Raw genomic sequence first — 14,567 nt, 5'->3', positions numbered from 1 at the left:
ACTCCTCATATTGTGCCACATAACGTCTCTCTATAACTCCTCATATTGTGCCATATAACGTCTCTCTATAACTCCTCATATTGTGCCACATAACGTCTCTCTATAACTCCTCATATTGTGCCATATAACGTCTCTCTATAACTCCTCATATTGTGCCATATAACGTCTCTCTATAACTCCTCATATTGTGCCATATAACGTCTCTCTATAACTCCTCATATTGTGCCACATAACGTCTCTCTATAACTCCTCATATTGTGCCATATAACGTCTCTCTATAACTCCTCATATTGTGCCACATAACGTCTCTCTATAACTCCTCATATTGTGCCACATAACGTCTCTATAACTCCTCATATTGTGCCATATAACGTCTCTCTATAACTCCTCATATTGTGCCATATAACGTCTCTCTACAACTCCTCATATTGTGCCATATAACGTCTCTCTATAACTCCTCATATTGTGCCACATAACGTCTCTCTATAACTCCTCATATTGTGCTATATAACGTCTCTCTATAACTCCTCATATTGTGCCACATAACGTCTCTCTATAACTCCTCATATTGTGCCATATAACGTCTCTCTATAACTCCTCATATTGTGCCATATAACGTCTCTCTATAACTCCTCATATTGTGCCATATAACGTCTCTCTATAACTCCTCATATTGTGCCACATAACGTCTCTCTATAACTCATCATATTGTGCCATATAACGTCTCTCTATAACTCCTCATATTGTGCCATATAACGTCTCTCTATAACTCCTCATATTGAGCCATATAACGTCTCTCTATAACTCCTCATATTGTGCCACATAACGTCTCTCTATAACTCCTCATATTGTGCCACATAACGTCTCTCTATAACTCCTCATATTGTGCCATATAACGTCTCTCTATAACTCCTCATATTGTGCCATATAACGTCTCTCTATAACTCCTCATATTGTGCCATATAACGGCTCCCTTTAACGCCTCATATTGTGACATATAACATAAGCTCATGTGTCCCCTTCTCAAAGGCATGTCCTGGACCCAGCGGGCGGTGACGCTTCAGCAGGGACCCCTGTACCGCACTGTGGGCACCCACATCAGTATCTGGTGCCGGGTGAGTGGTTACCAGGGCCCCTCCCGGCAGGAATTCCTCTGGTCCGTATACCTGCCGTCCTACCCCGGGAGGGAGCTGCAGATGGTGAGCACAGCGGCATCTGACTATACCTACCCTATCTACTCCGATCGCGTGCGCAGCGGGGACATCTACGTGGAGCGCCTGGCGGGCGACCACACTCTCCTACACATCCGTCAGCTTAAGGAGATGGACACCGGGGAGTACGAGTGTTACACGCCCGGGACCGATACACCGTATTATGGGACTTACAGCGGCAGGGTGAATCTGAGCGGTAAGTAACCATGAGACATAGGTCCTTTTCATGTAGTATCTTCATGTATTGGGGAGTTTGCACCACAGCAAGAAGCTGTCACTTTTAGTCTCTGAAATGCATGTATTGCACCCCGATGCATTCAGCACCTTCTGTGCAGCTTACCAAATACTACAAGGAATCTGCTGAGCAGAAAACCAGCGATCAGCCTCATCCTAGATCCAACAATGAAGATGACTTCATCTACATACAGTAGGGCAGAGGAAAGGCAGTAAGGACTCTGATTGGTTGACATGATTCCTTCTCTGTCTGCAAGTTCTATAATTATTTGACAATGACAATACAGGTATAAAGGTGGGTTTGTCCTGTGTTGACCTGACGCTGCTCCTCTTCCCCCCAGTGATACCAGACACGCTGGAGGTCAGAATGTTTCCTCAAGCCCTGCAGAAGAGAGAAGGGGATCCTCTGCAGCTGTTCTGCTATGTATCAACGACTTCCTCCCAGCACACCCACCTCTCTGTCACGTGGCTCTTAACCTCTGAGAATGAGACACAGATATTGTCCCTGTCCCGGGATTTTGTGCTTCTCCCAGGTCCCTCTTACACCGAGCGCTTTTCCTCAGGGGGTCTAAAGCTGGAGAAGCTTGGGAAAACAGTCTTCCGTCTGTCCATCCAGGCTCTCCAGACATCGGACCAGGGTCAGATCTCCTGCCGGGTGTCTGAATGGATCCAGGATCCTGATGGGACATGGACGGACATCAAGGGGAAAGAGTCAGAGGAAACTAAACTTGTGGTATCAAGTGACAAGTGTAAGTGTTCGGGAATATAAAATATACGTGTAAGAACAAAAGATTCATTACAGGTGCAGGAAAGGTGTAAACTCTGGAGGCTTTCAAAACAAACTAATCTGGAACCTAAAGGTACTTGCAGTTCTTGTAGCCTTATGATCCTAAATTTAGATTTTTGGGAGGGTACAACGTGGGACTACCCCTTTAAGAGTAATATAAAAACAGCTCCAGATGTATATACATTTCCCGTTACACAGCCCTACAGGTGCCTTAGGAGCTGAGCTACGTGTGTAGAGGGTGGGAGGTGAGGCTGACAGGGGCAGGGCATGTCTATGTCTATGTCTATGAGATCACTGTCATGGGAGACCAGCACTGTTTACAGCTTATATACCTTCTGGGATCATTCACTCAGCAAAACAAGGTAGTGGAATAAAATGAGGTTTATTCAGGTGAAACCCGCGGACACACAATGAATACACAAAATACAGAAAGAATACACACTTACTGGGGGTGCAACTAGCCTGAAATTGCTGCAGGGCGCCTGCTTCGGAAGGCTTACCCTGACCAGGACATCGACCCAGGATACACGGTTCTCTTATTGGGGAGACCGCATAACCGCGACCGCTCAGTTCTATTCTCAGAACTTGGTCCTCGCGTCTGACTTAGTCTCAGCTAGGTGGGCTTTTCCAGTTCCAAAACTGAAGCCGGTTGCTCTGCTATTCGCAACATTGAAAAGCCCGCAAGCGCCTCACCGACTCACAAGAAGGTCTGGTTCTCTGATCGGCCAGTCCCCTTACATAGACCTCAGTGTTCTATGTCTAGCATGGAGAAGGGGCTGGCGACCAATCAGAGACCGGATCGTAAATCAGCCAGCCAATCAGAATGGGGTCTTGTCTGGCTGCTGATGTCAGAGGAGGGTGTGTGTCGAGCCAGCTCAGAAAGACGGACGAGCGTAAAATACGAATTAGCCAATGGGAATTGTGCCTACGAGCTGCGGCGTCCCCCAGGCAACCCATTGCCTCCCGCTGGGCAGGCTCCACCATGTCTGGCACAGTTGTCTCTGTGCGTGTCTCTGTGTGCGTGTCTCTGTGCGTGTGTGTGTATCTGTGTGCGTGTGTGTCTCTGTGTGCTTCTTTCTGTGCATGTGTGTGTACCTGTGTGTGTCTTTATGTGCGTCTCTGTGTGCGTGTCTGTGTGTGTGTCTGTGTGTGTGTCTCTGTGTTTTTATGTGTCTCTGTGTGTTTGTGTGTATGTGTCTCTGTGTGTGTTTGTCTCGCTATGTGTGTGTGTCTCTTTCTGTGTGTGTCTCTTTGTGTGTGTATCTCTGTGTGTTTTTGTGTCTCTGTGTGTGTGTGTGTCTCTGTGAGTGTCACTTTCTGTGTTTGTCTCTTTGTGTGTGTATCTCTGTGTGTTTGTGTGTCTGTGTGTGTGTGTGTGTGTCTCTGTGTGTGTCTCTCTCTATGTGTGTGTCTCGCTATGTGTGTGTGTCTCTTTCTGTGTGTGTCTCTTTGTGTGTGTTTGTATCTCTGTGTGTTTGTGTCTGTGTGTGTGTGTATCTCTAGGTGTGTGTCTCGCTATGTGTGTGTGTCTCTTTGTGTGTGTGTGTGTATATCTCTGTGTGTTTGTGTCTGTGTGTATGTGAACGTGTGTCTCGCTATGTGTGTGTCTCTGTGTCTGTGTGTGTCCCTATGCTGCTGCTGTGGAGTCCTCTGCGCATGCTCACCATGCGTACTGGGGGCCTCTGCACATGCTCACCGTGCGTACTGGGGGCCTCTGCACATGCTCACCGTGCGTACTGGGGGCCTCTGCACATGCTCACCGTGCGTACTGGGGGCCTCTGCACATGCTCACCGTGCGTACTGGGGGCCTCTGCACATGCTCGCCGTGCGTACTGGGGGCCTCTGCACATGCCCACCGTGCGTACTGGGGGCCTCTGCACATGCTCGCCGTGCGTACTGGGGGCCTCTGCGCATGTGCGGGACGCCTGTGCAGAATACAGCCCTGCCGTCCTCCTCTCCGGTGCTTTTGCTGTTACAAGCTGGCAACACTGACGTCGCTGATGGCCTCGTCTGCCAGCAGTGACGTCACTTCCACCACCAAGAAGTCCATTTACTGCCAGGGAAATGTTCTCGCGTGGAAGGTGCGCGCAATGAAGTTTCACTTCAAAAATATATCATCTTAAGCAGGATGTTCATCTTTATCAATGTGATCCTACCAAACCAGGATATCTGGGAGGGGACCCAATCCGACAGATCTTTATAGACTTGTTTATAAAGAGGGGCATAGCTAAATGTATACAGTGTGTTGTAATCTTTTGTGAGATGAATACATAGGTATTTAATTATTTGAGGATCCCATTTGAAGTCAAAATCGGTCTGGATCAGTTTGACTGTGTGGCTGGGTTAATTTAAGTTTAGTGCTGCAGATTTTGTATTATTAATTTTATAGCCTGAGAGCTTACCAAAGGAATCCAAATTTTCAAATACGCCAGGGAGTGAGATTACATTTTTTGTGAGGGACAGTATTATATCGATGGCAAATAGAGCTATCTTATATTCCTGATTTTTAACTTGAATTCCTACGATATTGGGGATGTTTCTAATAAAGGCTTCCAATGGTTCAATAGATATTGCGAATAAGAGAGGGGATAGGCGACATCCCTGACGAGTTCCGTTATTTATGGGAAATGAGAAGGAGTAGGCTGCATTAGTCTTGACTGTGGCCGAAGGAGAGCTATATAGAATTTTGATACTATCTATACATTTTTCGCTGAATCCCTTGGTTTTTAGGGTGGCGATCAGGAACTGCCAGTTTAGGCGGTTAAAGCCTTTTCGGCATCTAGTGATAATAGGAAGGCCGGGGATTTGGATTGGGGAACTATATGAGTAAGGTTGACCAGACGTCTGGTGTTATCCAGAGCCTGTCTCCCTTTTATAAATCCTACTTGGTCCAGACGAATCAATTTAGGTAACAGTGGATTAAGTCTTTTTGCAATAATTTGGGCATATAATTTAACATATGTATTTAGTAGGGATATGGGTCTGTAATTGGAGGAATTTATGGGGTCTTTACCTCTGGGAATAATCACTATTGACACCTGCAGCACCGTTTTAGGAGGGGCTTGTCCTGTTTGAAAGATGTGAAATAATTTGGTGAGCTGGGAGATAATGATCATTGCAAAGTTTTTATAATAGAGATTGGAAAATCCCTCCTGACCAGGAGCCTTTCGCCCCTTTAAGGGATTTAATCTCATCAGATATCTCTAGTGGTGAAATTGGAGATTCTAGAGGTAAAATATCTTCACCTGAAAGTTTTGCAAGATAGCACTTGGATAAGAACGAATCAATGTCTGTTGATAATTGAGGTTCCGAGATCTCCCTTCGTCTCTCGGTAAGTTGTAAAGAGCTGTATAAAAATCTCTGAACTCGGAGCAGATATGTTCAGGACCATAGGTTATGCCCCCTTCTGCGTGCGAATACTGAGCGTTCTAGATAGGCATTGCTTTGCTTTTAGTTTATTTGCTAACATTTTTTTGCGTTATCACTTTTATCATAAAATTGCTGTTTTGTCCAGCGCATGGCCTTCTCTGCTCTCGCGGCTAAGAATTGGTTTAATTCACCTCGTTTGTATAATTTGGCTATTAATCTGTTTTGTTGGAGTGCTTTTATGAAGCTTTTCTAAGTGTTTTAGTTTGTTAGTTAGGGCATCAATTTAATTTTGTTTTCCTGTTTTCTTTTCCAGGAGGACAAAGCTTTAATTTCCGCTGATTACAGCTTTATGAGCTTCCCATACAGTGGAGTGGGGAACGTCAGGAGTGGAGTTATTGTTGAAATATCGCATCAACTCCTCTAAGACTTCAGCCGTTGTATCATCGTTCAATAATAATAAATATTAATTTAGCGTCCATGGGCTGAATGTTTTCCCCTTATTAAAATGCCCAAGTGAGGAAATGATTGTGGAGTGACCAGTCCACGCCGAGGGCACAATATCTGCTCCAGTGATATTTCTACATAAGTGGTAATCTATCCGTCGTGGGGATGGGATATAAAAAGACAAATCTTGTGTTAGCGGAGTAACGGACACCCTAGTGGCACGACATGTGACCCATTGCCACGATGGCAATCCGGATGTTCTACGGTTTATGGGCATTGATCAGGCTCTCTCTCGCGCCAGGAGAGGTGATTGGGATCAGGTCCTCGTCCTCTGCAAGGAATCGGGCTGGATCTGGAATCTAGAGAAACTGGCTCCTATAGGGTTAAACAAGGGCTTCGGTCTTCGTAGCCCACATTATTTATTCTCTCCCTTCACAGGTACTGTCGCCATAACCAGAATATAATGGGACAGTGCACCAGCGCATATGTGCAGTATTGATCTGGATTAGTACATCTGATGTTATTATGACTACTTAGCACACCTACCACATTGGTTGCTAAATGATCAATAGGATACCGGTAAACAAAGTGTGTGTGTATGTATGTATGTCTTTATTTATATAGCGCCATTAATGTACATATCGCTTCACAGCAGTAACATACGTGACAATAATATAAATAATAAATAATATAAATTACACATAAAGAGGAGAAGTGCTTCAGACATGAAAGTAAAATTTAGGAAAAGGAGTCCCTGCTCCGAAGAGCTTACAATCTAATTTGTTGGTAGGAAGAACATACAGAGACAGTAGGAGGGTATTCTGGTAAGTGTGTCTGCAGGGGGCCATGGTTAATGTATGAGGTGTAAATGATCAGCCATGGAGCTACTCATATGCTTCCTTAAGCACGTGTGTTTTTAGGTGGGTCTTAAAGGTGGAAAGTTGAGGGGAAGGACATTCCAGAGGTGTGGGCCAGTCAGTGAAAAAGGTTTAAGGTGGGAGAGGGCTTTAGATACAAAAGGGGGTAGAGAGAAGACATCCTTGAGCAGAACGCAAGAGTTGGTATGATGTATATTGAGAAATTAGGGCTGAGATGTAAGGAGGAGCAGAAGAGTGTAAAGCTTTAAAAGTGAGGAGGAGAATTGAGTGTGTGATATGGGATTTGATAGGAAGCCAGGAGAGGGATTTCGGCAGGGGAGGCGCTGAGACAGATTTAGGAAAGAGAAGAGTGATTCTGGCAGCAGCATTTAGGATAGATTGTAGGTTATAAAGGTAAGAGGCAGAAGACCAGACAGAAGGAGGTTACAATAGTTGAGATGGGAAAGAATGATGGTTTGCCGATGGAGGGGTTAATCAGGCCATTAATAAAGGTATTCTACCCGGCTAATTAACCCCAACTCGCATTGGGAGTGAAGGGGTTAAAAGTATATGCATTATCCTGATGTATTTGCCCCTGTCCCAGCCTTCTTATCCCCATTTTACAGCCTGTTCTCTGCCTGCAGTAATAGGTTTACATACAAACTGTGCTATTAGGTTTTCAGGCACAAGATGGCGTTGTGAGCGCTGAAGCAAGCACAGATTGAAGATGCGTGGCTGTTTATGGGAGGTCTGCTTTGAAGGATAGGTATCCATTTTAAAGCACACAACCTCATAACCACACGGTCAATTGAATAAGTGACTTTGCGGTTAGGTCTGAAGTGGTTTTCCAACAGAATGTATCCGTGCCTTTTTAACTCGCGGAACTTGAAAGGGGGAAAGTCTAGTGCCGTGGGAAGTCGGTCAATTGACGTGAGAACTAGGTGAACTTAGAATCCCACAAGAGAGCCTTTCTATTAAGCGAGCTAACTCGCGAACGGAGACAGCTAGTGTGACAGGGCTGCGTGTACATTTTGTGTAGAGTAAATGCATATTAGTTTTCTTGCAAGCAGTGCACCACGTTCCTGTCTTCACTGGTTTCTTTTTGCTGGGCCCAGCTATCTGTTCTCTTTTCTACCCTAAACTTTACCAACCTTTCATGTGGTGCCCTGAAGGCAGTCACATGAAGGCAGGAGTGGTTAATTTGCTGCACAGTTTTAACGTATTGTACACATGCAGCAAAAGGTAAATTGTTGGCAGTCACTGCGTAGATAGGAACTCAGCCAAAGATGAGAGTTAAAATCAGCTTTATTCAGACATGGTGCTGGACATCACAGAGAGACTCCTATCCTCTGACGCGTTTCGTTCCGTCAGGAATGTTGTCAGTCTCCTACTTGGAGCTGTTTTAAAGTAGTGTTTGCAGTCTCCTGGTTCACTGTGCATAGACCCCAGTATTTGGTTACTTAATCCTATCTTTACAGTCAGCGAGCTTGTTATCCCTGCTCCCTATGATATGTGTGTTCACAGAGCTTATGTTGTGAATTCACCATCAACATTGCTATGAGTGTCAGTTCTATCATGTTGTAAACTCACTAGTATTAATACTGCAAGTGTTAGCTATACCACTCATAGTATTTGCACTTCAACACACTGACAATTTATCACTGAAGTGCTCAATGGTAACAACAGTAGCAGGAACGCTGATTATTTATTAATCTAATTGTTCGCGGATTTGCATAAATATATAGACATACCATTTGGTCTCCCAGCTGTCCCAGAGGGGTTAACACCCTGACTTACAGCATCTTATGTCCTCTACATCCCATCATCATTAGGTTGAGTACTGGGATAGTACAGTATAATCATATATTTGACGACATGGATGTTTGATAGTGTTGATTTAATCTACTTTTAAACCCACTTTACACAAATCTTTGGTAATATATGTTTTAAGTAAATCGATTAAAAGTTAACTTTTACGCGTTGTGGTGTGCAGTTTAGTGAATTCTTTTAGGGGCACAATCATTTTGTGTTTCCCTTCCCCCCTTTTTGTGATTCACTTTTCAGTTCACAGTTTGCACCCACAATTTAATTACCTTATTCACGTATTTAATTATATTATTCAATTAGTATGGTCCTGTGATCACTCCCTATCCCTTTCCTATGGTTTCTCTGAGTAACTTTCTGGGGTACTCTAATTAACCCCTTCTAGGGAGTGGATCCATTTCTCATACATACCATGGCTGGTTATCTCACTAGTGGCATGGATATGTCTGGCTGGCAAGATGAGGCTAGGAACGTTTTTACTAAGACATCACAGGGTACATCAGATACAGATTGTATTATTGATTGACATTGTAAACTATTTCCGCAATATCTCTCAACTCCTGCGCACTCAATCTCAAGTCTGGTGGGAGATCACAAGTTTGCAAAGTTATCTTGACTCCAACATGATCCCACGCGGACTGAGTTTGAAATTGTGTCCTGCGTACTATATCACCTCTCAGGACTTTATTAAAAAGTGGGAAGATACCCTATCCAGATGCTCTAATGAACTTATGATTCTCCTCATTGACCATGAGAAATCAAGGTTAGATGTGACCAATAAAGATCTTGACGTCAACCTCAAGGACCTCAGTAAATATAACCAACTGAAGGAATTTGCGGAAATGGAGAAAAAATTGGAAACTAATATGATTAAGTTTAGACAAGAGCTGAAGGATTGGAAACATACTAAATATCTACGAGATACTAATGACTACGAGCAAGGCACAGTCTATAGATTCCCAATTAGGTCTAGGAGAAGGGGTAATTATTCCGATTACTCGTCATCAGAGACAGATGTGTCTGACGGTGAACAGACGGGCTCCAGACCCAAGGGTCAAAATAAAGGTATAGGTAGCAAGACCATCAAAGATATGCAGGCTGGTTTTAAGCACAGGCCCTCCAAAACGCAAAACCAGAAGGGGAAAAAAGAACCCTAAGAATCAAGAAAAACACAAATGCACCCACCTAAAAAGACTAATAATTGTATGGACAATGATGCCTTGCAAGTGTTCAACCTGTCCACTCATTCCTTCAGTGAGATCCAACTAAATTTGTTAAAGAAGGGTCTTTCCTTTTCACCCACCTCTGATTTTAATTTATTCGAGTGGGTGAAGGATTTGAACCTTTTTGGCAGACGGTTACTGTTACAAAATTTTTATTCTAAACGGGCTGCCGCCAATCCAAATCCCATCACTGACGGTCTGAATGCACAGGAAAGACAGGATATGGCGGATCTTTGTCAGCTGTTTGACCAAAACCTCTCATCAAATACTGATATAACTGGTCCCTTCACTCACCTGAAGACCAAGAGTCATTTTACCCCGCCAATCACTATTTGTCCAGCTGTTGAATTATTTGTCGCTTGTGTTACTAGGGACCTAGAAGCCGAGCCAAGACACTATAAGTCTTACAATAACCTCACACCTGAGGAAAGAATTGGTCTAAGAGACCTTATGTCCAATAAAGCTTACACCATTAAACCATCTGATAAAGGTGGTAACATTGTGATTCAAGACACTGAAGCCTATGTTAGTGAAAACATGAGGCTTCTCAGTGATTAAGATTGTTACGAGACCCTTGAGCGCAGTCCGACATCTGAATACAAACTAGAACTGTTAAACATCTTACAGGATGCCCTCGATACAGATATGATAAGCCGGAGTGAGTTTGAATTTATGTACCCTAAATCGCCCACTGTGGCGACATTTTACACCTTACCTAAGGTGCATAAACAGTTACAGTCCCCTCCTGGTCGTCCAATTGTTTCGGGCAACAATTGTTTGTCCGAAGGCAGCAGTATTTATTTGGACAAGGTTCTGAGGGATTTTGTCATCAGTCTCCCATCGTATGTTTAGGATACGAAAGATACACTCAAGAGACTGGACGGGATTCATGTTACATCTCAGACCATTCTTGTGAGTTTAGATGTCGAGTCATTATATACTTCCATCGTTCACAAGAATGGTCTATCTGCTGTTAAATACTTTTTGACGACTAGGGACTGTAGGTTTAACAGACATAATACATTCGTGTTATACCTACTTAACTATGTTCTAACACACAACTACTTTGTTTTTGATGGGCTTTATTACTACCAGACCCAAGGTACAGCTACTGCACCGACACACTTTATTCGAGCAAATACCCAGTATGTACCTGGCAGATACCTGGAATGCGCCGCTCCTCACCTCTGACAAGCCCCGTTGCGTTTGCCTTCCCAGCCTGGGTTCATGCCTGGCTGACGGGCGGCTGATCTGTTAAATAATAATGATTAGGATTTAATAGGCTGCAATGCTTCGCGTGTCTACCAGATGGCATAAATTTATGAATTGTAATGCAGTATATATATATATACTGTGCAGTATTGCAGCCAGCGGGAATAAAATGCTTCAATCCCTGCTTGGAAAATACCTCAATGCACTCGGGCAGAAAACAGTCACAAACCTCAATACACCCGGGTATACCCGAATTCGTGGGACTAGCCGAGCTCGAATAAAGTGTGTCGCCAGTGTATGGGCACTGCCCGCGCACCAACATATGCAAACCTGTACCTGGGCTGGTGGGAGCATACCCACGTTTTTAATGAGGAACTTTCTATGTACACTGACCACATCTCAATGTAGATCAGGTACATAGATGACATTCTGCTTCTATGGGAAGGTCCCACCCAACTTCTTCATGAATTTGTGGATAAGCTGAATACAAATACGCTTAACCTGATGCTCATGACTGTGCTAAGCACTACATCTATAACATTCCTAGACCTGAACATCTATGTCGCTTGTGACCGGAACATACAAAGAAAGGTCTTTAGGAAGAGCACAGCAACTAATAGTCTGCTGCTGGCTCAAAGCCAGCATCCTAGCAGCCTCATAACGGGTATCCCAATCGGGCAGTATCTCCGCCTTCGGAGGAATTGCTCCACGATCGAAGAATTCATTGCTCAATCTAAAGAACTCTGATCGAGGTTCCTTAACCATGGGTATAACATAAAAACATTGAATAAGGCTTATCATCGGGCACTGCACAGCGATAGGTGCATTCTCCTGTCCAGTAAAAAGGAAAAATCTAAGGACAAAACAATTAGAGTCATTGGCACCTTTAACAAAAGATGGTGGGCTATTAAAAAGATCTTTGCTAGACACTGGCATCTTCTTCAGGCTGATGTCGACATGGTGAAAGTTATAGGCCCTAGACCCACTATTGCCAGCAGGCGGTCTAAGAACTTACGGGACTCTTTAGTGAATAGCCATTTTCAGTGGGCTAGGACCACTACTTGGCTAAGTCCTGTGAAAGGCATGCACCACTGCCAGGGGTGCAAAGCGTGCAGACATATCAACGCTGGCAAAGTATTTGCCAATCATGATAACACCTCACAATTCTGTGTGGACAGTTTTATTAATTGTCAGACTACCAACGTTACCTATCTTATCACATGTATTTGTAGTAAGAGATACGTTGCGAAGACAACAAGACAACTACGCAGACGTGTTCTTGAACATAATAATTCTATCAAGCACTCTGCCAAAACATTGGTTGATAGACACGTCACACAGTTTCAGAATGGCGATACCAATGTCATCAAATTCATGGGCATTTATCAGTTGAAAAGTCCCATGAGAGGGGGTAACATTGACCAATCCTTGCTTCGTATCGAAGCAGAATGGATTTACAAGTTAAAAACTAGGAGTACCCATGGACTCAATGAGGGGTTCACCTTTACACCCTTTATTTGATTGTGGGGATTTTTGGTCGGACCCATGTATCCTCGTGTCCCCTGAATCACATACTCTTTACCGTTCCCTCTCATGTACAGCTGTGTCATTTTCCATATCCACTGTGTTTGTTTCCAGCGCTTAGTATTGAAATAAAATATATAACAGTATTATGATTTATTATTTCCGTATAGACTAGTGACTATAATACTAGAGCTCTAAACCCATCTGTGGGATTGGTGTATGTGTAAGGTGTGTACATGTGCTTCAAAATAATTATTTGATGAGAGCAGTCAATTAACATCTCGCATGTACATATACATGTTCTGTTTAATTATTATATGTATTCTATTCATCACTACATTGTACTTTGACACATCGCTTAGTATCATATGTATGGGGGACTGTGAATAATCTAGCATATATAATCATCTTATACACAATGTGTTATATAGGTTTTGTATACCATTATCCCCTTTCTACGGCTAGTACCTGCCATATTTGCCACATAAGAGCTCGCATGCATGTTACATGCATGGTAACAATAGGAATGTGGCTGGTAGATTCTATCAGCCCACTCCTGCGCACTGAATGCCTTCTTATGTGGCTCGCGCAGGAGCAATACCAATGGGCAGAATTGTTGAATTATTTCTAAGTCCCCGCGCATGCGCAATACGAACGGGGAATTGGAGTAATTATGTCTAAGTCCCCGCGCATGCGCACTACGAACGGGCAGAGGGAATTGCTTCTAAGTCCCCACGCATGCGCATTGTGCACAGCCGGGACCGGTTAATATTTTCTAAGTCCCCGCTCATGCGCAACGCGATCGGAAAGTCATGGCCAACAATTTCTAAGTCCCCGCGCATGCGCAACACGATCGGACAGTCATGGCCAACAATTTCTAAGTCCCTGCGCATGCGCACTACGAACGGGCAGAGGAAATTATTTCTAAGTCCCCGCGCATGCGCATTTTGCACGGCCAGGCACAGCAAACAATTTCTAAGTCCCACGCATGCGCAAAACGTACGGACAGCAATTGCCAATACTTTCTAAGTCCCCGCGCTTGCGCATTACGAACGGGCAGAGGGAATTGTTTCTGAGTCCCCACGCATGCACATTGTGCACGGCAGGGAACGGTTAATATTTTCTAAGTCCCTGCGCATGTGCAGAAGTTGTTATATGCGTTGCCAATGTTTTATGGCCCTATAAGCCCTGGAAACGATCGGCGGAATAGTTAAAAATTGCGCGATTAAGGTACAATGCCCATGATTTTAATGTGATTGAATCGCAATAGCATATGTATAGTTTATTGAGTAAGTCTGAGCGTGAGCGCAGTGCGCATGCGCAACAGCTTATAGTCATTGATTTTCAATCACGGCACTGAAAGGGTATAAAAGGGTTCAGCCTTCTCTCCCCCAGTAAATTTTGTCCCTGAAGAAGCTCCTTTGCTGGAGGGAAACGCGCGTTGGACTCGCAATGTTGTCAGTCTCCTACTTGGAGCTGTTTTAATGTAGTGTTTGCAGTCTCCTGGTTCACTGTGCATAGACCCCAGTCTTTGGTTACTTAATCCTATCTTTACAGTCAGCGAGCTTGTTATCCCTGCTCCCTATGATATGTGTGTTCACAGAGCTTATGTTGTGAATTCACCATCAACATTGCTGTGAGTGTCAGTTCTATCATGTTGTAAACTCACTAATATTAATACTGCGAGGGTTAGCTATACCACTCATAGTATTTGCACTTCAACACACTGACAATTTATCACTGAAGTGCTCAATGGTAACAACAGCAGCAGGAACGCTGATTATTTATTCATCTAATTGTTCGCAGACTTGCATATATATATAGACATACCATTTGGTCCCACAGCTGTCACAGAGGGGTTAACACCCTGGCTTACAGCATC

The 14,567-nt window shown here is 43.9% G+C and overlaps 1 protein-coding gene across 1 annotated transcript in view; it reads left to right on the top strand.

Moving 5' to 3' along the window:
• Nucleotides 1–6,077, top strand: part of LOC142490543 (immunoglobulin superfamily member 3-like) — a 45,982-nt gene extending 39,905 nt beyond the window's left edge. The window contains exons 2-4 of the mRNA XM_075592954.1: nucleotides 1,030–1,407; nucleotides 1,787–2,194; nucleotides 5,915–6,077. Of these exons, the coding sequence (XP_075449069.1) occupies nucleotides 1,030–1,407; nucleotides 1,787–2,194; nucleotides 5,915–5,916 (788 nt within the window). The 3' untranslated portion in view covers nucleotides 5,917–6,077. The remainder of the gene's footprint in view (nucleotides 1–1,029; nucleotides 1,408–1,786; nucleotides 2,195–5,914) is intronic.
• The last annotated feature ends 8,490 nt before the right edge of the window (nucleotides 6,078–14,567 follow it).

The sequence above is a fragment of the Ascaphus truei genome, chromosome 3 (assembly GCF_040206685.1).
Source record: "Ascaphus truei isolate aAscTru1 chromosome 3, aAscTru1.hap1, whole genome shotgun sequence".
Lineage (NCBI taxonomy): Eukaryota > Metazoa > Chordata > Amphibia > Anura > Ascaphidae > Ascaphus > Ascaphus truei.
The sequence above is the reverse complement of the archived record's forward strand: the minus strand, read 5'-3'. Positions and strand labels throughout refer to the sequence as shown.